General features: G+C 43.4%; 1 protein-coding gene across 1 annotated transcript in view; it reads right to left on the bottom strand.

The window, feature by feature from the left end:
- Positions 1–27776, bottom strand: part of parp8 (poly(ADP-ribose) polymerase family member 8) — a 398103-nt gene that overhangs the window by 143319 nt on the left and 227008 nt on the right. The window contains exon 7 of the mRNA XM_033030967.1: positions 12806–12900. Coding sequence (XP_032886858.1) covers positions 12806–12900 — 95 coding nt within the window. The remainder of the gene's footprint in view (positions 1–12805; positions 12901–27776) is intronic.

Consider the following 27776-nt stretch of genomic DNA (forward strand, 5'->3'; position numbering starts at 1 on the left):
ATCACGGCCTTTGCTAGGTCAGTCGATGAGGTTCAGTTGTTGAAAGTTTAGCAGGATGCTATGGCACTGCTGTGCAACGCTCATTTTGAGACCAACTGCTTCGGAAAGGACGCCATCAAGCCAGAATTGAATCCAAAGTTCGCACATTTATGCAGGGCCAGCAATATTCAGCCTCCTAAATTCCTCTTCGGAGAAGACTTGAGCAAGCAGGTCATGGACTTGCATGAGGAGTCAAAAGCTGCAGGCATGATCAAGGCATCCTATATGGGCAAGACTCCCCTCCTCCGGCGTCATCACCCCTACGCATCTACCAGCAAGAAGCGATTCTCTGAGGCAGGTGGGAATTTCAGATTTGCCCAGTTCCTATAGGTCTTTTTTAGGCCAAGGCCCATCTCGCCCATCCTGGAAGATGCGGCAGCCTCACGTCCCAACAGCTCAACTTTTCAGAGCGAGGGGGAAAAGACAGAACCAAAATTAAGGTCCGCTGGCCCTGGTGTCAAACCACCTGTAACCTTTGAGGTAAGTGGCTCTGTTTCCATCAGTCAGACGGGGTGTGCGGAGGAGTTACAAGTCGGTGGAAGGTTAAGTTTGTTCTTGCACGAATGGCGTAAAATAACTTCAGACCCGTTTATATTGCACAGTATAAAGGGTTTCAAAATTGAGTTTTTGCCTAACTCATTTCCACCTACACAAGATATGCCGAGTCGGTCGTATACTTGCTCCAAGCAAGAGACTGGATATGCAAGCGGAAATACACGCATTGCACAAAAAAGGAGTAATTGAGAGATCAATTCATGAAAAGGATAAATACATCTCTAACATATTCTCCAGGGAGAAGAAAGATGGTGGATGTTGTATCATCCTTGATTTGGCAAATTTCAACTCACATGTGCAGTATAGACATTTAAAAATGGCGAAATTCCTTACAACTAAGCAGCTAATTTCTGAGGGCTGCTTTATGGCATGCATCGATCTCAAGGATGTATATTATTCGATTCTAATTCACAAGGATCACCGGAGATATCTGAAGTTTAGCTGGATGGGGCAGCTGTGGCAGTTTAAAGTGTTACCTAATGGTTTAAGCTCAGCCCGTCGATTGTTTACCAAACTGCTTAGACCAGTGCTCGGCTTGCTTAGAGCTAAAGGGCATATTATTATGGGCTATATAGATGATATTCTGATCATCGGGAGTACACTGCACCTGGCAAAACTAGCTGTTTCAGTTGCCAAGCTCACTTTTGAGATATAGGGGTTTATCATCCATCCAGCCAAATTCAAATTGATACCAACGAGGTCTATTGACTATTTAGGGTTTAGTATCAACTCAGTGGAAATGTCTGTAACCCTGCCCATGGGGGAAAAAATAGAAGCTTGTTCTAATCTTCTGATTACAGAAAAAACATCTATTCGCCAGGTGGCTAGAGTAATTCTTCTATGCTTTCCCTCCATTCTGCCTCATTGGACGATGAAAAATTATGCAAGACTTCGCATCGGGTATTTTAGTAGTGCCTAACTGGCCTACATGGTTCCCTTTACTGAAAGGAGTATTAAAGGAACCACCCATGGTTGTTCATAGACATGAACATTTGCTTATTCAACCCGTTTCTCGGGAACCTCTTCCTCTACATGACAGAATTGACCTGTTAATTTTCAGAATCTGAGAAGACCTTTCGTGGGGCTCGGATTATCCGACCGGATGGTGGATGTAATCACTGCAGCTTGGCGTGATGGCACTAAGAAGCAGCACGTCTCATATATTAAACAATGGGAAGACTTTTGTGTCAATACGCATATAAGTTACTTTACGGCAGATATAGCCGATGTGTTGGAATTTCTTTCAACCTTATATTTTGAGAAACAATTGAATTATAGGACTATTAACACTGCTCGTAGTGCTTTATCATCATATTTGGTGCTGGACTCTGGACATCATTCTGTGGGCTCTCACCCACTGGTATCCAAATTCATGAAGGGTGTTTTTAACAGTAACCTTCCTAGGCCCAGATATCGGGAGGTATGGAACTTTAATATAGTATTAAGGCTGCTTCATAGTTAGGCACCAACTGCATCTTTATCTTTGGCCCAGCTCACCTATAAATTGGTCATGCTCATGGCGCTGGTTTCAACGCAACGAGTTCAGTCGTTACAGAAATTAATGCAGTTATATCCAATAATAAGATAACCTTTTATATAGATGAACTAATTAAGCAAAGTAGATCAGGTGCGCTAGGATTTAAGTTGGAGCTCTTGGCGTATCCACCAGATTGCAGATTATGTGTGGTTACATATATTAAAGAATACAAAAAGGTTACAAAAAACCGGCTGTCTTCGTCAGTCATAAAAAAACACATAGAAGGGTAACGGTGCAGACCATTTCTAGGTTGTTAAGATGCGTATTAGCATTCGCAGGAGTGGATACTGACGTATTTAAATCTCGCTCTACCAGGGCTGCAGCCACATCGGCAGCGAGAAATATGGAAGTTCCGCTGGATCACATCCTTGCGACAGCAGGATGGGCGGATGAGCGAACTTTTCAGACATTTTATAATAAGCCAATTACCAGGCCTGGTTTATTTGCTAGCAACATTTTAAGTTCTGTTAATTAAATCAACTATTTATCCCTGATGTGAAGGGACTACTTTTTCCATTAAAGCATGGACATGTTTGAAAGTTAACATCATGTTTCAATGAAGTATGTTTCTTCAGCCATGTTTGGTTAACTGGAGCAGTGCGTCTGCATGGAGACTGGTTCACTGCATGAAACCACAGAGCTTTGAAGACTTCACGTAGTCACTCACGTGACTTCGATATAAAATAGAAAGATTAAATGAAAACTTACCATTTGAAGTTTGATCTTTATTTTATGAGAAGTTGAAGTGAGGGAATACGTACCCTCCACTCCTAACCCTACTTCTCATAAAGATCATTCGGTAGTTCTAAGGTCGTTAATCTTTCTATAGCTTAGGCTCAGCAACTATTCTGTGGTTTCATACAGCTGCTCTAAAGATTGACGTGCATGCGGACTGGCGGGCTCTTCACGTATTCCCTCACTTCAACTTCTCATAAAGTAAAGATCAAATTTCAAACGGTAAGTTCTCGTTTAATCTTTCTATTATATATAACCTTCTTCATTGTGCACCATGCCACCAATTTTAGTGTCATCTACAATCTTATTGACCCCCAATAACAGTGGACCCAGCACTGATCCATGTGGCACATCACTTATTACTAGCCTCCAGTATGAAAAACAACCCTTCGAATTCAAGCCAATTTTGAGTCTAGTTGTCTAGCTTGCCCTGGATCCCATGTGATCTAATCGTCCAGATAACTCTACTATGGAGAACCTCAACAAAGGCCTTGTTAAGGTCCATGCATACGATGTCTACTGCATGACCTTCAATGTTCTTAGTCACCTTTTCTAAAAAACAATCAAATTGGTGTGGCATGATTTCCCACACACAAATTCATGTTGACAATCCGCAATTTGATTTTCCAAATTCATGCAGATCCTGAGTCTCAGAATCCATCTCCTTCACCCTGCACTCATCCCTGGAACATCTATGATCAGTAGTGGGAATAAATTACCCACTACTGATGATAGACTTATGGTCTGTGGTTCCCAGGTTTATCTTTGCAACCGAACAGAACACAACATTAACCATTCTCCAGCCTTCCTACACCTCACCCAACATCATTATTGATAAAAATATCTCTGCTGGGGAACCCGTAGTTTCTTCTCTGGCTTCCCACAGTGACTTAGAATGCACTTAATCAGGTCCCGGCAATTTATCTATTTTAATGTATATTAAGACCTGAGGCACCTCCTCTCAGCAATGTGGACCCTCTTCAAGACATTAAATTCCCCAAGTTCTTTAATATTCATATATTTGTGCACAGTAAATACAAACAATAAATATTCATTTATATCTTGGCCATCTCCTGGGGCTCCTCACATAGATCACCTTGTTGACCATAATAGGGCCTTATTATCTCCTCTGTTACTATTTTGATCTCAATATACTTATTGAATCTGTTCAGATTTTCTTTACCTTGTATGCCAAAGCTACTTCATGTCCCCTGTTTGCCCACGTGATTTCCCTCCTGTACTATTACACTACCTAAGCTCCTCAGAGGATTCACATGAGTTTAGCAGCTTATACCTGATATACATCTGTTTTTTCTGGACCAGCGCCCTAATATCTTTTGTCATCCAGGGCTCCCTACTCCTGCCAGTTAAACATCAAAAACTGTTGCAGAAACTGTGAGCATCGCACTGAGGTACTAGTGGGTTATTTCTGATTAAAGCTTTGAACATTGAATAAGAAATACTACATTTCACGGCAGTAATCACTGATAACGGAAGAAAAATGTCTAATAGCCTATGGATACAACCACAATTGTTCTAAGTCTCAATTGCATCAGAATTTGAAAATTAACTTAATACAAATATTATTTTTATATATTCAATTTGATGAATACTCCACAATGGAACTAACTATCTGTGCAGTGGCTGCAGATGCAAATGATGGCCAAGCACAATGGATTTTATAGTCTCACAGAACTATTTGTCAACAGAGTTCACTTAAGCCATCTAAAAAAATCTACAACATTTACATTTCTGATATCACATAGAATTACATCAGTAATTTAACACAAAATAATTGCTTCTTCCAAACAACTATCAGGCGCTTGAATACTACACAACAGTAACTCAACTATGGACTTTGGACTCCCCTCGGTTTCACTAAGGACTGCTTTTTTGCACTTGTTCTGAGATTCTTAATTTATTAATTTTATGTTTATTATATATTATTAATGTGTATTGCGTTTACAGGCCTGTTATGCAGCTGCAAGTAGAAATTCCATTATTCTGCTTTCTGTACAGATACAAATTAAATGCTCTTGACTTGACTCTTGATACCTCACGCTATTGATCAATACCAAATTTTAACCATTTAACCATTGCCCACAACTAAAAGTATACAAGTCTGCAAGAGGTTGCGGAATCACAGAAGACTTTGTATTGTTTCTTTGATTAAAATATCGGAGTTAATTGGATTTAAGGTCTGGTCCAAACAGTGTAAAATGAGGGGATTTCAAGACACAAAGAACTGCAGATGCTGGAAACTTGAACAAAATACAAAGTGGTTGAGGGGCTCAATGGGTCAGACAACATCCGTGGAGGGACTTTGGCATGGGGACCTTCTTCAGAGTTTGAAGAAGGATCTTGACCTGAAATGTCATCTGTCTATTCCCTCCATAGAAGTTATCTAATCTGCTTAGATCCTCCAACACTTTGCATTTTAAGCAATGAAGGGATTTGGTTGCAGAGTTACTCTTTCATATTTGCACAGTGGGAAAGAGAAACCACTCTGTAAAGATGCACCTTTATTCTGTCACATGGACTGAAATGGCTCATTTATCTATGTCCACAATCATTATAATGGTTACGTGGAATTGATTGATGATATCGGACCGCATCAAAATGATTCACAGCTATAAATATTAATGGAGCTTGTTCTAGGTGTCACACAAAACAACATTGCTAGAATTAGAGTTATTTTTTATGCACACCCACACACAGCTGCTTAGACAGGGTACAGCAATATATCTGCACTAACCGAAAAACCCCACTTGAATATAATTTCAAGACCTGCATTGGTACAGCCTTTGATGAATTAGTGATAAATCACTGGAGACATAAAAAACTAATCAAAATGCAGTAGCTTGCCACCAAAGGGCATTTTATTTCTGTAAGAGAGTCTTATCTATTTGAAAATATTTATGTCGAGAATTACATATCAAAGTTACAGTTTGACTAAGCATAAACTGTTCTAAATATCTGACCATAGAGCAAAGTGCCAGACTCGTGAAGGGCCTTGTGAATTGACAGAAACAGTATCTGGACTTTCAGAAAGCCTTTGATAAGGTCCCACACAAGAGATTAGTGGGCAAAATTAGAGCACATGGTATTGGGGGGTAGAGTATTGACATGGATAGGGAATTGGTTGGCAGGCAGGAAACAAAGAATAGGAATAAACGGGTTCCTGTCAGAATGGCAGGCAGTGGCGAGTGCACCTGCAATTTCTTATCAAGCTTTCCGCAGTGTTCTCTGATATATCTGACCAGGCCCGGTAGATTTTGTCTACCTTCATACGCGTTAGGACTATATGCATCTCCTCATCCGTAATACTGACGGCTCTCAAGATACTTCCATTTGCTGTCTTTCTCCTTGGTAAAACCAGAAGCGAAATATTAATTGAGGAACTCGACCATCTCCTGTGGCTCCATACAGATGACCGCCCTGATATCTGAGGGGCCCGATTCTCTCTCTGGTTACCCTCTTTCCCTTAATGTACTTAGAAAATCTCTTTTGATTATCCTTAATATTATCTGCCAGAGACATCTCCTGCTCACCATTTCCTTCAAATATATTAAAACAAAAACTAGCATACAGCTCATCAGCAATCTGAAACTAGCTGCACTGTGCAAGACACCACCTATCATGAAGAACGTGTAAATTTTAATATTGATTATAGAAATTATATATATGAAATTATGATAGACATAGGTAGGATAGACAGTCAGAACTTTTTTCCCAGGGTCATGTATCTGTACACTGTGAATGGCTTGAATGTAATCATGTATTGTCTTTCTGCTAGACTGGATAGCATACAACCAAAGCTTTTCACTGTACCTCGGTACACGTGTCAATATACTAAACTAAACTCAGCTAAAGTAAACTAATAAATAATCAAATATTAGATGGCATAGCTTTAAGGTGAGAGGGGCAAAGTTGAAAGGAGATGCTCAGGGCAGATATTGTAAACACACAGAAGGTGCCACCCCTTCCTCTAGTGCCTCCTTCTTGCATCCCTCAATTGTCTCCCACTGCCATCACTTTATTCTTCTCTCAGCCCCTTACCATCCCCATTCAGTTCCATATGCAATCACAGAATTCAGTAGCAGATTAGGTAATTTAAAATCAAGTCCACTATTGAGACCAACAGGGGGGGGAGAAAAAATGATGGGTGACATTTCAGGTAAGGACCCGTCATTAGACTGAAAATAGAGGGGAGCGGAGGGAAAGGGAGGGGAGTAAGAGTAAGCACAGGTTGGCCCCAAAGGCAGGCTATGAAATCAGGGGAGAAATCAATCTCATAGTTTTCAAGAAGGAACTGCAGATGCTGGAAAATCGAAGGTACACAAAAATGCTGGAGAAACTCAGCGGGTGCAGCAGCATCTATGGAGGTGATCTACATCGGTGAGACTAAGCGGAGGTTGGGCGATCGTTTCGCCGAACACCTCCGCTCGGTCCGCAAGAACCTACCTGACCTCCCGGTGGCTCAGCACTTCAACTCCCCCTCCCATTCCCCGTCTGACCTCTCTGTCCTGGGTTTCCTCCATGGCCAGAGTGAGCAACACCGGAAATTGGAGGAACAGCACCTCATATTCCGCTTGGGGAGTCTGCATCCTGCGGGCATGAACTTTGAATTCTCCCAATTTTGTTAGCCCTTGCTGTCTCCTCCCCTTCATCAGCCCTCGGGCTGTCTCCTCCCATCCCTCAGTCCTCGGGCTCCTCCTCCTCCTTTTTCCTTCCTTCTCCCCGCCACCCCCTATCAGTCTGAAGAAGCGTTTCGGCCCGAAACGTTGCCTATTTCCTTCGCTCCATAGATGCTGCTGCACCCGCTGAGTTTCTCCAGCATTTTTGTGTACCTTCAATCTCATAGTTGTTGGGCCTGAGCATGTGGGCATGGGACAGTTTTCTCTCCCAAGTAAAATACAACCCAAATATGATCCTCTGGTAGGGAAATCTTTATACTAACTGATGTATAGATTCTGTATATTCTTAAGTTATATCCCCTCTGTACAACCCTTAAAATTTCTGAAATGTATTAAATTACATTGAGTTTTACTTCAGTCACTTGAAGGCTAATGTTGATATGAGCTCAATTACCTAAAGGCTCCCTCAGTGATGTACTCTTTATAACAGGACATGGAAATGTATCAAAATAAAGAAATACAACTGATTTGAAAGGAATACCTTTGAACCCACAAACATTTGAGCATTTCTGCATGTTTAATAAATAATGCCCCAATGAAAACTGCAAAGACACTAGCAATTCTATGCATTGAGCACAAGCACTATTTAATTGGTTTAATCTTTCTCAGAACTGTCAGTGTTCCAGTGCCTGGGTAAATTGCTGTTGCATTGTGCAGTAATGCGTATCTATATTACTTAATCACTTTAATTGAAATAATTTCAGTCTTTTGCTTTATTGTAGGGTGAGTTCATTGGCTTCAATAACCTTTTATTTTAGCTTACTCTTTCGCCAAGTAAATAGTTTTAAGACCTTCACCTTTCTTTTTGAAGAAGGTAGTTAATTTGGCTGTCTTTTCTACAATACTTTTGTTGATACTCCTTTTACCCTTCCTCTGGTACTGTTACAAGACTTGTTCAGTATATGCCAGTACTCAGTACCATCATATTATCTTCCTCTAAGATTGCTTCTCTCCTCATGAAGCCTGCTTATTTTCATACCCGTGCCAAAGACTGCACTGTTCACTTCACAAAATCTATCTTGCGTATTATTATGTCATGTGGCTGAGAATTTTTATTTATTTTTTTGCCATTATGAAGTAGACAATAATATAACCATATAACTCTGATTCCATTAGTGATGAACTGCTTGTTCATCCATTCATGCATGGATGCATATTGCGATCATAAATGAGGAAGACCACTAATTTAATGTCTTAAGGGAAATCTCTGTACAAATGTGTTCTGATTTTCAGACATAGTCAATAAAATTCCAAAATTATTCATAATGGGGCCCATTTTTACAGAGAGCAACAAGCCGCATTGCAGCTGACCTTGGGTAAAGCCGATGAGTTGCCCTCGACGGGAAAGCGTAGTGAAATTTGCTAATAAGTAGGAAGTAACATTTGTTCCTCAATAGTACCAGCAATGTGTCTTCGACAACAGATAGTCTAACCACTTCTTCTTAATATTGAATAGAATTGTGATTGCTCAGTTCCCCACCACGAGGGGGGAGGGGGGGGGGGGTGTAGACTGCATTAATCACAAATATACTGTGGCGAGTGATTCACACCTGACAGCTCGTCTTTTCCCCATCTACAAGGCACAAGTCAGAGGTGCAGGTTCCAACAACATTCAAAAAGCTTGACAACATTCAAGAAAACACAATCATATCTCATACACTACTCCAGACATTTATGCTATACAGCGTCAGTGCATCAGTTACTTAACAGGCCTCACAAACCTGCAACAAGGTTTTAGATGTATGGAAATGCCACATCTGCTTGCTTTCCTCCAATTCACAGACACACACACAGCTCACCTTGGAAACATGTTCTGCCATCGTCAATGGGTCTAAATCCCAGAATTCTCTGTCTATTGCTTGTGTGTATAGCTTTGCTCGATGGATTACAACTGTTCAAGAATGTGCCTTATCTCCATCTTCTCAAGGACAATTAGAGGTGGGAAATAAAACATAGGCTTTGCCAGCAATATGTACATTTGGAAAATGGAAAAGAAACCCTCCAGATTTACACAGGCATATCCACAAATCCACATGCATATACACAATAAACCCTCCAGATATACACAGGCATATCCATAAATCTTGAAAGTTTTGTCAACTATAAGGAATATGGGCATTAATGCTTATTCTCTCATTATTCTTTAAAATCTGTTAATATATATAATACTAGACCAAGTGCAGACCCGTTGGGTCTGCTCCCCCAACGCAGCCGTTCCCTACCCATAGCCCCGACGGGAGACGTGGTCCTCCAACTCAAGCCGTTCAGGACTCAGCAGTGCGGCTGTTTTTAAATGGCGTCTTTGAGGCAAGAGGCGGGCGCCAGCAGCCGTTATGGTCGCTGGCCAGCAGGAGGCGACAAAATGAGTGAGTGGGAGAGGGGGGAGAAGGAATTTATTAAAAATGTGTACATAAAGACGATGAAATTTAATGAGGAGTGGATACTTGGAATGAAAAGTGAAATCTCTACCGAAATGGAAACAATCTGGGCGTTTGTGGGTCTGGTGTTGGCGTAGCAATGAATCAAAGGCTGGCACCCACAAGTCAGGCAGAAACACGCACACACACACAGCCGTCCAGCCACAGAGTTTTAATATTATATAGATATACAAGGTAAACAAAATTACAGAAATCTTAAAATTCATTTATGTATTATTCAGAAGTTGTTTGTCAACATCTCAGAATGTCAAAAGATACAATTCATATGTGAGGCCAGAATTAGGCCATTCGGGTTTTATGTCTACGCCACCATTCAATCATGGCTGATCTATCTCTCCCTCCTAACCCTATTCTCCTGCCTTCTCCCTTCCTCTCACAAACAATTGATGTTTATTAGTTGCGAACTAAAAACTTCCGTTTGGTGATTTTGCACTCTATAGAAACAAAATGTACTATTGTTATAATGCATTATGTGTTTAAAATGGCATCCATTTTATATTTTAGTTACAATCTTTATGAAAAAAAACAGAAATCATGCTGAATATGAAGAAACTATCTCAATGTTATCTCCTTGATGGCCATCATGTATCTTTATGGATTACATTTAGGAATTGCAACATACTGAATATCTGAAATTGTGTTCTATTCGCAGACTTAAAAGTAAATACCTGCAATTAAAACCGTCTATATCATTCCTGCATTGAAACTAACAAAACCTTGCTTTGCTAATCTGGCATTATTCCTTGAGAGTGCTTCTTTAAATTCAGGTCTGAGCTCAGGTGAGTGAGCCACAGGAGTTATGTGGACCAGATGGCAAGGCACTGAGATTCGCAAATGTTAGGATTATCTTGGTGTGGGAAAGGGTCAAGATTTTTGGCTGCGAGTAGAAAAACAAATGGAAATCACTTTAACAAACGGTCATCATGATATTCTCTGCTAGCAGCTTATGTGTACTTACAGTGTGAACATTTCCATGATCCCATCATCTTGCCTGACAACAGGGGAGAATAATAGCCACAAAGAGTGCAATAGAAAACAGAGATATCAACATTGTCCCGACACTGCAATTTTCAACACTTGGAACATTCATTCAGTTTGACACGCTTCTGACATGTATGAATAAACCCCTTATTCAGCCAATTATATCTCCGTACTTGGTTCTGCCGTGAGTGGCAGCTTCGCCAACAGCCTGTTGTTTTTAGTCTGTTTTATTTGTATGTTTTAGCTAATCTTTAGTTTTTGTATTATGTGGGGGTTGGCGGAAACTTGTTTTTATCTCTTTCCTTGACGGAGATGCCACTTGTTCCGTGTCGTATCTCCATCCGCACTGCGGCCTAACATCGTGGAGCTGGTGGTCCCTTTGTTAGGGATTGGCTTTGGGAACTCCAGCTATAGGAGGTTCGACCACCCCGATCGCGGGAGTCTCAATCGCCTCGTTGCAGGGGGGTTCGATCGCCGATTGCGGATGTTTCGATCGCCCCGACCGCGGGAGAATAGGAGGAAGGTGGTAAAAGTTGTTCGCCTTCCATCACAGTGAGGCGTGTGAGGTCACCGAAAGCAAGATGGATGCTGCCTGCGCTGGTGGGGAGGGAGCAATTGCCGTGAGTGCAGGAACATCGCGCCAGGGGAGCGTCCTGGAGTCTGGTGCGAGTGCGGAAAGGCTTTCTGACTGTTCACAGACTGCAGAGAGAGCGACAAGCGGTTGGTGCAACTCTGGACACATCACGGTGAAGAGCGTGTGTGTGACCCAGACATTGGACTGATGGCTGTGGCTCTCTGCTTTTGCTGTGTGCCCTGGGGATTCTCACACGCCACTGTGGTGGCTGGTTATGTTTAATTTTTATGTAATTCTGTATCTTGTTGATTTTTTTTTGGTTTGACTGTATGGTAAAGTCAAATTTCACTGTTCCTCAGGGTACACGTGACAATAAAGACCTATTGAACTATTGAATACAATTAACGAGCAGTGATAAATATATCAGGCACACTCAGAGGTCAGTATTCTCCATACTTGGTTCCGTTTAGGTATCACTGGGGGGTCCAGTCGCGGAGCATACGGACTTACCATCGTGGGGCTGGCCGGCTTCGGAATGTGGAGAGCTGTGGTGGCGTGTGGCTGCGACCCGACTCCGGTGCTTGGAGGCTCCAGCCGCAGGTCCGGTGGACGGTGACATCGGGAGCTTTTCGGAGCTACCGCAACGGCAACCTCTCCCGCCCGAGTTGCGGGGTTGAAAATTACCTGGAGCGGGGTCTTGCATCACCCGGTGCGACTTTAACGGCTGCGGGACGTCATCGCCTGCCGGGGGCTCCAACATTAAGATTCGGAGTGGGGCCTTACATCGCCCGCCGGGGGATTTAACATTGGGAGAAGAATGGAACACAGGGGAGAGACAGGACTTTGCCTTCCATCACTGTGAGGAGGTGATTCACTGTGATGGATGTTTGTGTAAATTGTGTTGGTTGTGTGTCTTGGTTCTTTTCTTGTTGTATGACTGCAGAAACCAAATTTCGTTTGAACTTCTTTTGAGGTTCAAATGACAATAAATAAATTGTATAATTAAAAAAAAATAGATTTCTGATCTGAGCTTCGCTATTGAAAATTGTTTTGTACTTCTTTCTAACTTTGCCTCAAAGCTGCTGAAAGATTGTAAAAATAAAACTGACCACCAGAATAGTTTTAGATATCGAATAATGTGTACCACAAGCGAACAGATATTAAAAGCACGCAATGAGTGAAAACATTCCTATCATCTCTACTGCAAGGCTGTTCACTCTTAATCAAACTACATGATAGGAGAGTGTACCTGAGGGATACTGCACCAGGTCCATAGATCTCTCGCACGGCTGCCAGGTCAGCTTCAAGCTGTGGATGCTTATGAAGTTCACCGTCATAATTTCCCTGAAAACACAATCACAACTTAGTTAACGTGCTCTTCACCTGAGGAACTGTACACAGTAACAAATGAACAAAGGCAACAGAGAAGGCCTACTGTTTATAGACACAAAATGCTGGAGTAACTCAATGGGTCAGGCAGCATCTCTGGAGAAAAGGAAGTGTTTCCAGAGTATTACTGATTTTATTCTTCAACAAATCCAACAGTGCTTTTATTTTCTGGCTTAAAAAAATATTTAGTTTAATTTTTTTTAGTTTAATTTAGAGATACAACACAGCCCTTCGGCCCACCGAATCCATGCCGACCAGCGATCCCCGTTACTCTAGCACTATCCTACACATACACAAGGGACAATTTACAATTTTTACTGAAGCCAATTAACCTACAATCCTGTATGTCTTTGAAGTGTGGGAGGAAACCGGAGCATCCAGAGAACTCCCCCGCAGATCATGGGGAGAACGTACAAATCGTAGAGACAGCAGTCAGGATAGAACCTGGGTTTATGGCGCTGTACGGCAGCAACTCTATCAGTGTACTACCGTGCAGCCCAATACAGTGAATGTTGAGACACTTTCCAGTGAACACACATGAACTTCCGGAGAAAATGACATTAATAATTACTGCTTGCAGCTCTTGACCAGTTTCCATGCTCCTGAAATTTTAAAGTTGTTACTGACAGCAACATATGAACACACAGGATAGAGGAAGCCACCTCATCCAGGAAGAGGTCTCACATGTCTGTGATTCTGGCATTTGCCCATCTAACTGGATCCACCTAATCACAGTCTGTAGAAATGTAAACACATAGGAGGTAAAACTAGAAACCAAATCATGAAAAGCAATAAAATAAAACTGGACACTGGAAATCTTAAATAAAAAGGGTCAGGCATAATCTGCGGAGATAAAAAAAGTTAATATTTCAGATCAATGACATTTTGACTGCATAATTCTGATGAAAAGTCAATTGGCTCTACGCCACTTTCCAGTATTGTTTTTTTAGAAACAAGGAACTGTGGATGCTGGTTTTAGTCATCTAAAATTTGAGTTGACAAAGTTCATTCTGTTGGATTGTAAGTTACCCAATGTTGTTGGTGTTGTTTCTCCAGTTTGATCATGGCCTCACTATGGTGGTGGTGGTGGCTGCCCAGGACAGAAAGGTCAGTATGGGAAACCACCCTTCCCCCTTTATTTCCCACATTTCATCTCCCTCCTAGACTTGGGCTATACCCCAACCGGACTTGCACCCATTTCTCCCCTCCATCTCCGTTCCTTATCCTGTCATCACAATTCACAACTCTTCTATCCTTATCTCACACCTTATGTCTTTTTATTTCGTGTTGGTCCAACCATCTGCCTATCAAGGACCCTCTCACTTGTATCCACCCATCACTTGCCAAGGCTTGTCCTGCTCCCAACTCCCTTCCAGCTTTCACCCCCCCCCCCCCACCACAATCAATCTGAAGGGTCCCGACATGAAACTCAGCTATCCACGTTCCCCACATATGATGCCTGATCCGTTGAGTTATTCCAACACTTTGTGTCTTTATTTCCCAACATTTTCTGTTGCTTAATCAAATTACAAAGCAGAAATAAACATGCCTGTAATTATATATATATTATATCCACAATAGAATGGGTGAGTATGCCACCTGTGGCATCCGTTAATAACATTGTGTTTAGATTGCTCCTTTCACAGCCTGAGGATGTCCGAAATCAATTTTCAACTAAAGATCCACTGTTAATCCACTCCAGCTTGATAAAACCTGCAAGAATTGAAAAGGCCACATGCCAACAAGAAAACAACAAGGCCTCAGTAGCAGATGGTACTCCTGCTGAAACACACGATTTGTGATTTCAGCCACAAATTCACAACCCCGCTTCCTATGTCTGGGAAGAGGAGGACCGTGGGAGCTTAGAAATGCCACAGTTGTGACCGGCTTCCAGAAACCAACCTGGAATAGGTACAGAGAAGATTTACGAGGATGTTACCAGGACTCGAGAGTTTGAGCTTATAGAAAGAGGTTGAGCAGACTGGGACTCTATTCCTTGGAGCACAGTAGGATGAGGGGTGATATTATGGAGGTGTAAGAAATCATGGGAGGAATAGGTCGGGTAGACGCACAGTCTCTTGCCCAGAGTAGGGGAATCGAGAACCAGAGGACATAGATATAAGGTGAAGGGGGAAAGGTATAATAGGAATCTGAGGGGTAACCTTTTCACACGAAGGGTGGTGGGTGTATGGAGCGAGTTGCCAGAGGAGGTAGGTGAGGCTGGGACTATGGTAACATTTAAGAAACAATTAGACAGGTACATGAATAGGACAGGTTCTGAGGGATATGGGCCAAATGCAGGCATGTGGGACCAATGTAGATGGGACATGTTGGCCAGTGGGGGTAAATTTGGCCAAAGAGCCTGTTTCCACACTGCATGACTCAATGGCTCCATCTATGACTTTAAATGGGATACCTCCGAAACATCATCATCACCCTATGGCCGGCCACAAGCAAAGTCATCACCAGATCTCCCCAATCATCATCTCCTCCTGACAGATGAACAATTCCCTGAATCACAGCCATTCCATCCATTAAAGACACAATGTACATGATCTCCACATGTGACAACTGTAAATGGTATGCAGGGTATGCAGTATCATGTCCTTCTTGGCATCACAGGGGCTTGTGAGCGAATATCCTTCACACATCCTTCACACATAGAAACATAGAAAATAGGTGCAGGAGGAGGCCATTCGGCCCTTCAAGCCAGCACCACCATTCATTGCGATCATCGCTGATCGTCCCCAATCAATAATCCGTGCCTGCCTTCTCACCATATCCCTTGATTCCACTAGCCCATAGAGCTCTATCTAACTCTCTCTTAAATCCATCCAGTGATTTGGCCTCCACTGCCCTCTGTGGCAGGGAATTCCACAAATTCACAACTCTCTGGGTGAAAAAGTTTTTTCTCACCTCAGTCTTAAATGGCCTCCCCTTTATTGGAAGACTGTTGCCCCTGGTTCTGGACTCGCCCAACATTGGAAACATTTTTCCTGCATCTAGCTTGTTCAGTCCTTTTATAATTTTATATGTTTGACACATTTGACAGATGCAATAATTTTATAGTATCAAGTTAAGTGTACAAAATTAGAGCACATGATAAAATCAAAGTCAATTTTATTCATCACATGCACCCGTAAATGCAATGAAATTAATGTGCCAGCAGTGATACACTTAAAAAGAACACACAATATATAATAAGATTTAACACAAACATCCACCACAGCATTCTTCACTGTGGTGGAAGGCAACAAAGTTCAGCCAGCCCTCCTCCTTTGTTCACCCGTGGTCAGGGCCATGAACACTCCGTAGTCGACACTACGGACGGCCTGATGTACAGGCCTTCTCGTCGGGATGACCAAAACTCCGAAGTCGGGACGGTCAAACACACTCCATGGCTTGGAGGTCCCGAATCGGCACTTTCCTACCGGAGACCGCGGCTTTAGGATGTTATAGGCCACAGGCCGGCGATCGGAGCTCTTCTCTGGTGATCCCCGCCAAGGGATCCCTGGCTCCGGATGGTAGGTCCATGTCCCGCCCGCGGCTAGAGGCTCCGTAGACCACAGCCCCATGATGCCAAAGTCATCAGGCCAGCGATCGGAGCACTCCTCTCTGCCGACCCCTGGCAAGCGTTTGCCCGCTCTGCAATGGATGATCAAAAGTCCACGCTGTGCCCGCTGCTGATGCTCCGGGTCCGACTCCGGGCCGCTCCAATCCAAGCTGTTAGGCCGCGAGGGAGGCGACACGGAAAAAGTTGCCTCTCCATCGAGGAGGCAACCAAAAGCGGTTCCCCCATTTTCCCCCCCCAAACCACCCCCTACACAAGACATACCGAGAGACACCCAAACTAACATTTGGACACACCAAAAAAGTCAAAATAACAAACACGCTGCTGGCAGGGCTGCCGACTCGCAGCGCCCCCACCGACCTGTATTGGGGGTAGGGTACGGACATGGAGAGAGAACTGGTTGGCAGACAGGAAGCAAAGAGTAGGAATTAACGGTTCCTTTTCAGAATGGCAGGCAGTGACTAGTGGGGTTCTACAAGGCTCAGTGCTGGGACCCTAGTTCTTTACAATATATATTAACAATTTAGACTAGGGAATTAAATGTAACATCTCCAAGTGTGCTATGAGGCTGCAGGGTGATGGATAGGTTGGTTGAGTAGGCAGATGCATGGCAGATGCAGTATAATGTGGATAAATGTGAGGTTTTCCACTTTGGTGGCAAGAACAAGAAGGCAGATTATTATTTGAATTGTTTCAGAATAGTAAAAGGGGAGGTGCAACGAGACCTGGGTGTCCTTGGACATCAGTCACTGAAAGTAAGCATGCAGATACAGCAGGCAGTGAAGAAAGCAAATGGCATGTTGGCCTTCATAGCGAGAGGATTTGAATATAGGAGCAAGGAGGTCCTACTGCAGTTGTACAAGGCTCCGGTGAGATCACACCTGCAGTATTGTGTGCAGTTTTGCTCTGCTAATTTGAGGAAGGACATTCTTGTTATTGAGGGAGTGCAGTGTAGGTTCACTAGGGTAATTCCCGGGATGGCGGGACTGACATATGATGAAAGAATGTGTCGACTGGGCTAGTATTCACTGGAATTTAGAAAGATGAGAGAGGATTTTATGAAACAAATTATAAATCTTAATGGATTGTACGGGCTAGGTGTAGGATAAATGTTCCCGATGTTGCGGGAGTCCAGATCCACAAGGAGTCACAGGGGTCACAGTCTAAGAATAAGTGGTAAGCCATTTAGGTCTGAGAAGAGGAAAAACGTTTTCACCCAGAGAGTTGTGAATCTGTGGTCTGTCCTGTCACAGAAGGCAGTGGAGGCCATAGATATAGCCCTTATGGCTAATGGCTACTTGACTACTTATCTACATGAGAGGCACTGTGGTAGAGTTGCTGCCTTACATAGCCAGAGACCCGAATTCGATATTCAATAAAGGTACTGTCTGTACATTCTCCCTGTGACCTGGTGGGTTTTCTCTGGGTGCTCTAGTTTCCTCCCACACTCTGAAGACGTTCAGGTTTTTAGGTTAATTGGCTTCTGTAAATTGCAAATTGTCCCTCATATGTAGGATAGTGCTAGTGTAGAGGGTGATGTAGGTTGGCATGGGCCCGCTGGGCTGAATGGGACTGTTTCTACCCAGTATCCCTAAAGGCTAAATATCTGCAGCAAGGTGCCAAGCAAAACATGAGTTCAAACAAGGTCAAACATACCAAATCTCATCGCTGTCAAGCTTGGCTGCATCATTGCCCCAATGTTTATGCAATTACTCCCATCTCAACATTGCTACACAAGTCAAACAAGCTTCCTACTAGAGAGAAGCAGATTTACAGGACAACATGTTCTCTTTACAACAGAACCAAGTCAGTAGGCAGACGACATTTTCATCTTTGGAGACTCCAAATTACCTGTTGAAATATATGGGGAGAATGGGCCAGGTATTTAGAAATCAGCAACATAAAGATGTTCTAATAACTTGTCCCCACTTACACAATAACAATCCCGACAATAAAAATCCACAAGATCCTGAAAGACATGGATCATTTCTCATTTCTTCTGAGCCAATTTTCAATGAAGGCAGAGATCAGTGATGCCATTTCCTATTACATTCAGTGCACCAGCGCAGCCTTTGGTCAACAGAGGAAACAAACATGTCAAGATCAAGAACATACCATAAAGTTCATGAACTGCTGGGCAGCACTAACCTTGCTCTCCCATGTACTTCTGTGACTCTTAACACGCAAAGCACTGACGTGATACTAGTTAATGACTCTTCAAACCACTCCAATTCCACTGTCAATATAAGCAAACTAATACGAGTCATCTCAGAACAATAGCGCCAAAAACAGAGACTAGACCCAAACTCAGCCATCTCTGCTCAAATCATTCCCACCAAACTCCCGAAACAGAAACTTTTTTCTGAGTTGCATTTCAACAAGATGTGGAAGGGATGTTCTCAAAATCTTCTTGGAAAAATCCAACTGCTAATGGTAATCCGTAGTCCCTCAGCAATCAAAATGGTGATGGAAATTTAAAGGACAGATTTAAGAACCTCATGTCCTTACCACCTTCAAAAAGATCTAACCACCTGCCTCAGCAAGCATCTCTTGCCCAGCACGTGGAATGGGCATCAGATCCCACCTTCACCTCTCATCTCCCCTCAATATAGAGTGGAAGCAAGTGATCCTCAACCCAGGGATCCACCCAAGAAAGAGGATTGGTGCAAAAGAGCAAGTCATCATACAAGAGAAGCAGCAAACAATTGCTGTGTAACAAACACCCTGAATTATCGCTACGATGCTGGCCAGATCATCTGGTTTTAGGTTTAGATGTCAGGTTAAATTCCATGAAGGGAAAACTCCATTAAATTTTCCAGTCAAAAAAAAAAATCTTCACAGCTAAACAATAGCTACCTTCCTCACAAAACTTTCTGGACCTTAAATTACAGGGAATCCTATCTCACCAATTCCATGGAAACAAGGAGGATATTCCAGAAGGACATCCGAGGGGCTGAAGAGTAAGTTCTTGTGAACCATTTTGTGATCCGATCTCCTGTCAGTCTTGCTCTCCGGCTACATGTTACAGATGGACATCGTGCTGCAATTTGCAACTCCAGATTCATACAATTTAGGCAGATCCTTTTCCCCCCAGGGTGGAAGTGTTAAATACCAGAGGGTATAGCTTTAAGGGGAAATGGGCAAAGTTTAAGGATGATATGCAGGGCAAGTTTTTGTCCACCAAGTCTGGTGGGTAGGTGGAACACGCTGCCAGGGGTGATATGGAGATAGATATGACAGTAGTGTTTAAGGGGCTTTTAAAAAGCCACATGGATATGCAGGGAATGAAGGGGTAAGAATCATGTGTAGGCAGAGGAGATTAGTTCATTTTCGTTTCATATTTGGCACGAATGTTGTGGGCTGCAGGGCGTGTTCCTGTGCCATACTTGTCCATGAACAGCTCTGACAATTCTAGCCTTACATTGGCTCGGGAGGATAAAGAATTGTGTGTGGTAGGGGAAGGAGAGATAAAATGGTTCCGTTTAGATTAGTTTATTATCACAAATACTAATGTACAGTGAAAAGCTTTTATTGTGTGCTATCCAGTCAAAAAATAATATACAAGAATATTCAAGCCATCCACCTGTACAGATAAAGGAAATTATTAACGATAATTCAAACGTCTCCAATGAGCTAGATGGGAGGTCAGGACTAGCTGGTGAGAGAATGGTCCAGACTTTTGATTGAATCGGAAAAAAACCCACCACCCTGCTCCTTCCAATTTCACAAAATAAAACCTAGATTTGTTTGATCATTTCTACCATGTCCTGCAGCTGTACTTTTAAAGACTGCTGCTCGAGTTATTCATTGGCAGAGTGTGTGGGTAGAGTATGTGCAGTGCATGCTGTGCCTACTTGTTCTCATAAAACTGCCAGTAGGTGGACGTAGCACAAAGAACAGAAAATGCTGGAAATGCTCAGCTGGTAAGTTTGCATCTGTGGAGCAAAGAAGCAGATTTCACGTTCTGGGTTAGTGACCTTTCTGATGACTGATTTGTGCAATGATCAAAATGTTGAAAGCCTGAAAGGTCTGATAGGCTAGATGTCCAGGGGAAGGTCCCATGGAGAGATGGCAGTGGTTAGATGGAGTGTTGACTGTACCCATGATCCCATTTTGTGGCTTTTACTGCTTTATTAATGCCACTTTGACCAGAATAATTTGTTAGTTTAGTTTATTGACGTGTTCCGAGGTACAGTGGAAAGTTTTGTGTTCCATGTTATACAGTCAGCAGAAAGACTATACATGATTACAATCAAGCCAACCACATTATACAGATACAGGATAAAGGGAATAACATTTAGTGCATGATAAAGTACAGAAAAGTCAGATTAAAGATGGCCCGAGATTCTCCAGTGAGATAGATGGTAGCTCAGGACCCCTCTCTAATTGTTGATAGGATGGTTGATAACAGCTGGGAAGAAGCAGTTTCTGAAACTCGAGGTATGTTTTCACACTCCTGTACCTATTACCTGTTGCGAGAGAGGAGATGAGGGAGTGACCAGGGTGAGACTTGTCCATGACCTTGCTGAGGAAGCGTGAAGTCCGGAAGTGGCGGTGCTGTGAAACGGCTGCGGCTCGCCTGCAGTCTGTCTGTTTTTACTTTTTTGTGTTCTTTTTTTTGTCTTGTTCAGTCAAACTTTTGGTTATTAGGTTGTGTTATGTGTGTGGTGGGGGGGGTGAAACAGGGCTTTCTGTCTCTCCCTTCGGGGGAATGCGACTTTCTTGTCGTATCCCCCTTCTCTTCCCCCGTCTGAGTTGAGGCCTAATGGCGGAGCTGGCGGCCTCCAACCTGCGACCGACCTCGAGGCTCCGGAGGTAGAGCCAGCCAGTACTCACCAACGCGAGGCTGGCCGTCTTCGAGCTGCGGTGGCGTTCGGGCAGCGGCACGACTCGGCGCTCCGGTGAGGGTGGACGGCGCGGGGCTGAGACACTCCTGTGAGGGCGGCCCGGCTCCCGTGTGGGCGGCCCGGTGCGGGGCTGAGACGCTCCCGTGTGGGCGGCCCAGCTCCCGGCTGGAAGGCGCTCCCGTGTGGGCGGCCTGGCTCCCGGCTGGAAGGTGCTCCCGTGTGGGCGGCCCGGCTCCCGGCTGGAAGGTGCTCCCGTGTGGGCGGCCCGGCTCCCAGCTGGAAGGTGCTCCTGTAAGGACGGCCCGGCTCCCGGCTGGAAGGCGCTCCTGTGAGGACGGCCTGGCTCCCGGCTGGAAGGCGCTCCCGTGTGGGCGGCCTGGTGCGGGGCTGAGACGCTCCCGTGGGTGCGGCCCGGTGCGGGGCGGAGACGGTGCTCCGCTGGCTGAGGCGGCGTTCTGGCGGCGGTGACCTGAATCCGGGGCTCGGCCGCGGGCCAGTGGATGACATCGTCGGGAGCTCGCGGGTCACAGGTTGAAGCCTGTTTTCCGGAGCTCCCGTGGCAACAACTGCGTCCGCTGGACTGGAGGGCGGCAGCTTCGACCACCCCCGGGCCGCGGAGCTTGAACCGCAGGACTGACTTACCATCGCCTGGTGGGGTGTCGCCTCAGCGCAGAGGGAGAAGAGGAGGGAAGAGACAGCAACCCTAAGACTTTTGCCTCCATCACAGTGAGGAGGTGCTTGGTGAACTCACTGTGGTGGATGTTAATTTGTGTTTATTGTGTGTTGTTTATTATTACATGTATGGCTGCAGGCAACGACATTTCGTTCAGACAGAAAGGTCTGAATGACAAATAAAGGATTCAATTCAATTCAATGGCAGGGAGGTCGGTTTGTGTGATAGTCTGGGCTGGGTTCACAATTCTCTGCAGTTTTGTGCAGTCTTGGATGGGGCAGTTCCAAAACCATGCTGTGATGCATCCCGATAAAATGCTTTCTACTAAAACAAGTTCCCAGGCCAGTCATGCAAAAGGTTGCAGTATTAAGCCATTCGTGGTAAACCCAAATATTACCCGTCAGAAAGTATCTCCAGTTTCAATCAATTTCTCACCTGCACCAATCCCTCACACAGCCTTATTGCTGTTACTTTGCCTCAGGCACAACATCAAGATAAAACCTATAATTGAGAACCATGCCAAACTCCAATTTTTTTCAAGAAGAAAATCCACAATTCATTCAAGAAATTTAGCTGCATGTTGCACAGCCACCTATTGGGGTACAGCTCTGAACATGTCTATCACCATATACTTCCAAATACGCCAGTTTATTAATATTGTTGCAAGTTAGCAGATCAAGATCGAGTCAAATAGTCCTAGTCATATAGCATGGAAACAGTCCCTTTGGCCCAACTTGCCCACGTTGATCGTGATGCTCCATCTACATCAATCCAATAAGCCTGCATTTGGCATATATATCCTTCTGAACCTTTCCTATCCATGTACCTGTTCAACATGTACCTTTTCCTCGGGAGGAGAAAAAACAAGAGTCCTAAAGGTGGAAGAAAGCTTTTCCTTTGACCTGCTCAAGGTGGTGGACACGTCTGCCTGGCTAATGGATATGGCAGACTGGTCTGATAAACATCCACCTTGTCCTCTGGTGAGACAAATCTCAGAAACAATCCTGATACAGGTTGTGGGGCTGTGGCGATTCACGGCAGATTGCATCTGATTTTGTCTAAGGGGATGAAAGGGATTAAAAAGCTGAAAATATAACTAAATTAAACCAAAACAAAACCACAGTGAAATGTGATTGTAAACTGAGTAAATGAAGAAAGAAAAAGTATAAAGATTGGATGGCCACAGCTACTAGTTGTGCATCTGGTGGTTTATAACCAGCCGGCAGCCTGAAGCCGCGGTCTGCACAGTTCCAGCTGGCGCGGCGTCTGCAGCCCGGGATCCCTCGTGGGGGACCCGGGGGAAGAAGAAGCCATCACTGCCGGCACGCGGCCAACTTCTACCGCGGACCCAGCGTGGAATTACCATCATCCCTGGAGGGGAGCTTCGACTGCCAACCCTGCGGTCTGCGGTGCTTCTGGCTGCGGCGCGGCGGGGACTTTAAATCTTCGACCGCCGACCTGCGGCCTACACCAACTTAAAGCCGCGGTCTCCGGTGGGGAAGAGCCGACTCTGGACTTACCTGGACTTGTACCTTGTCCTTTTACCATCTGGACGCCCGCAGAAACGGCTGCGGAGGGTTGAGGTCCCGACCACGGGGGAAAATGGAGGAGGACTGGCCAAATTGTGTGCCTTCCAGCACAGTGATGAATGCTGTGGTGGTTGTTTATGTTAAATTTTTATTGTGTTTTTGTGTGTTCTCTTTTATTGTACCGCTGCTGGCAAATTCATTTCACTTGCACTTATGTGCAATGTGACAAATAAACCGTATTGTATTGTATTGTATTGTATTGCTAATGATAACCTGGCACTGGTGCAGCCAAGTGAGAGGTGAAACCAGTCTATCTAAACTGAAACATTTTTCAGAAGGGGCAATGTCCCCAACATCAGTAGGATAACCCGTACCTTCGGGGGTTGAGAGGTGGACTTGATAGAAGTATGTCAAATTATGAGAGGCATAGATAGGGTCGAGAGTCAAAACATTTTTCCACAGGGTAGAAATATCCTGCACTAGAGGGCATCATGATAAAATGAAAGGAGGAAAGTATCATGGACAGGAGCAGGCCATTTTTTTTTTACACAGAGAGATGGATGCCGGGCACACATTGCCAGGGATGGTGATGGTGGCAGATACGATAGTGGTGTTTAAGAGGCTTTTAGATAGGTACATGGAAGTGTAGGGAATAGAGCAATATGGATCATGTGCAGGCTGATGAGATCAGTTTAACTCGGCATCAAGTTCGGCACAAACATCATGGGCCGAAGGGCCAGTTCCCTGTGCTGTAACTTTCTATGTTCCATATACATTTACCTACTCTCCTATGTTTCTCACGATGTGAGTACTTCTATGTATTTCCCAATTGATGCATGAAGCTGTAGAAGCACATTTAATTAAAATGTTGAAAGGACATCAGATATTTTTTGTTCAGTTTAGTTTATTATATAGCCAACCAGTCAATGGAAAGACTATACATGATTACAATCGGGCTATCCATGGTATACAGATGGATTATGAAGGGAATAGTTCTATCAACAATAGCTCTCTAATTGTTAATAGGATGGTTCAGTTGCCTGATAACAACTGGGAAGACACTGTCCTCCAATCTGGCTGTGTACGTTTTCACACTTCTATAACTCTTGCCTGATGGGAGAGGGGAGAAGATAGGTCCATGGAAAGGGAATGTTTAGTGGGATATGGGCAAATGTGATGAGCACAGATGGAAATCTTAGTTGCCACAGACAAGTTTGGTTGAGAGGCAGTTTAACTCTATGACAAGACTGGACATCTGGTAAAGCAACTTGATTTCGCATATTTAAAACAAATAGAACAATTCTTAATTAAGGATTTATTGGCTTAACCAGTGTCTTAATAAACACCCCCTAAGACTACTTGTCGATACGGATTCTTATTTTGTTTACTATATAATGGATTGAGGACCAAAGCAAAGATGGTTGACAAAAATTGCAGCAGGATCTTGATCGGTTGGGCAGGTGGGCTGAGGAATCTTTAACGCAGTTTAATACAGATAAATGCGTGGTGTTGCATACTATGAAGTCTAACCAGGGCTGGACCTCCACAGTGAATGGCAGGGCTCTGGAGAGTGTTGTGGAGCAGAGGGATCTGGGAGTGCAGGTATATAGTTCCTTGAAAGTGACATTACAAGTATACAGGTGGTCAAGAAGGCTTTTGGCACATTGGCCTTCATCAGTTAGAGTATTAACTATAGTAGTTGGGATGTCATGTTACAGTTGTACAAGACATTGGTGAGGCCACATTTAGAGTATGTTCAGTTTTGATCACCCTGAATAATATTGTTAAACTGGAAAAGGTGCAGAGAAGATTTATGAGGATATTGCCAGGACTCACGGGGCAAAAATACAGGGAGAGGTTGAGCAGGCGAGGATTGTATTACTTGGAGTGTAGGTGGATGAGGGGTGATCTTATATAGATGTATAAGATCATGAAAGAAATAGAGAGGGTAAATCCATAGAGTCTTTTCCCAGAGTTGGGGAAATCAAGAACCAAAGTACAAACAGTATGTGTAAGGTGATGGGAGATAGACTTAATAGGAACCCGAGGGGCAACCTTTTTGCACAAAAGATGGTAGGTATATGGAACGAGCTGCTGGAGGAGGTAGTTGAGGTAAGAACTATCACAACGTAATATTTAATAGATAGTATAGGTTTAGAAGGATATGGGCCAAACACAGGCAGGTGCGACTAGTGTAGCTTTTGATTGGCAAGTTGGTCTGAAGTACCTTTTTCCACATTGTATGAATCAATGACCATATATACACATGATAATACATTTTGTTTCAAGACTGGGGCTTTCAGATCCTTATGAAGATTAATTGCTGATCAATCACATTTATTGAAGGATATGTAACACTAATACAATAAGCGGTGGTATGTTGAGGGGGAATTTAACAAAAAACACCTAGGATAATATAAAATGTGGCACGATTACTTTAAATGTAGAGGTAATCTAGTTATTAGTATTCATTTTGTTATAATTTATTTAATAAATCAAAAATATAAACAGTTGCTCTTTTTTTTAACAATTGAATAGCCGGAAATACCAAATTTGCCATTACATGGTACAGTAGTAATAATGAACAAAAAGGTCAAACCTTAACTAAAAACTGAATAATTCAAGCCCTGTGTTTATTGTAGGAATCGTGATGAACTCAATCTGCTGCCACATTTGCAGCTACGGGATATTAAGCACCTAACCAGTCAGTTAACAACTTATCAATGTGTGTTTCAGGCATGTCACCATTCAAGTACTGAACAAATTCATTTTTGGTAAATAAATTCCAGGATTGCTGATACAAGCAGCATTTGCAACCATTAAAGCACTGTACTGTTGTAAAATATTGCCACTAAAATATGGTGTGAACCACAAAACAGGGACATTTTCAACTACAGCTTGGTTCTGTAAATCCATTCATCCTTGGGGATGGAAGATTGCGAACGGCATACTGTCTAATTCCCAAAGTGTGTTCCTGTGTTCATTATGAGCTTTGAAAATAGACACATGTAACAACAGGAATATTCAAACCTTGCTCTGTTTCTCTCATCACAGAGTTCGCCTGCTCCGCTGTGCGTTTGCAGTATTTCCTTGTCAATGAGGCCTTACTTTGCTTAGTAGCTTGATTTTATGCTCAATAGGTATAATCTAACATGGATTATTTGAAATGGTGGCAGCTCTGCCATTATAACTTCATTGGAGGAAGGGTTTAAATCCCTTTTACATACAACCGCTTGGTCTTCACTCCACTTACCGCTACTTACCGTTACAATGATTGAGCATGAGAATCATAGTACATAGTTGGTCTTCATCTTTAAGAGTGGTTCTGAGACACAATACAATCTGTGGACAGCTTTTCCTCATTCAACATAATGGCATTTTGGAAATTAAATATAATGCATACCAATTTATACATTTTTGCATTTAGCACCACTTAGTTTCCTTAGTACTAATGGATAATTATAAGTCTCATCTTGACCACTTCCTGTTTGCACTGTGCTTTGATTTTAGAAAAAAACGCTACCACATATGGCTGTGATTTTTTGGCCATCTTACTCAGAGTCCTCCTCCGCTGCGCAGGCCCCGAGAATTTTTCCCATCGATAAAAAATAAAAGGTTTATTTGTGTTTAAATTTTTTTTGAGATTCTCTCTCCTGTCAATCACCGCCATGAAGGCCACACCCCTTCTGGTGGGAGGGACTATAGAAGCCGGAAGTGTGGACGTGGCTCAGTCTTTCTGCAAGATGGTGAGGGAGTGGTCACGACTTTCTGTCTGAGCTAGGAAACTACAGAACACTGTGAGTATGCAATGTACTTGAATAAATTATTTGTTAGCCCTTAATTAAAATGAAATGAGTTGTTTGGCCTGCCCTGTGCTTGAAACTGAAATGGCAATGGAAATGTAGTGGAAATGCAATGAGCTGTTTGGCTTGAGCCTGTCCTGTGCTTGAAACTGCAATGGCAATGGAAATGAAGTGAAAATGCAATGGGCTATTTGGCTCGAGCCTGCCATGTGCTTGAAACTGCAATGGCAATGGAAATGAAGTGAAAATGCAATAAGCTGTTTGGCTTGAGCCTGCCCTGTGCTTGAAAGTGCAATGGCAATGGAAATAAAGTGAAAATGCAATGGGCTGTTTGACTTGAGCCTGCCATGTGCTTGAAACTGCAATGGCAATGGAAATGAAGTGAAAATGCAATCAGCTGTTTGGCCT

This window comes from Amblyraja radiata, chromosome 1 (assembly GCF_010909765.2).
Source record: "Amblyraja radiata isolate CabotCenter1 chromosome 1, sAmbRad1.1.pri, whole genome shotgun sequence".
NCBI classification, from domain to species: domain Eukaryota; kingdom Metazoa; phylum Chordata; class Chondrichthyes; order Rajiformes; family Rajidae; genus Amblyraja; species Amblyraja radiata.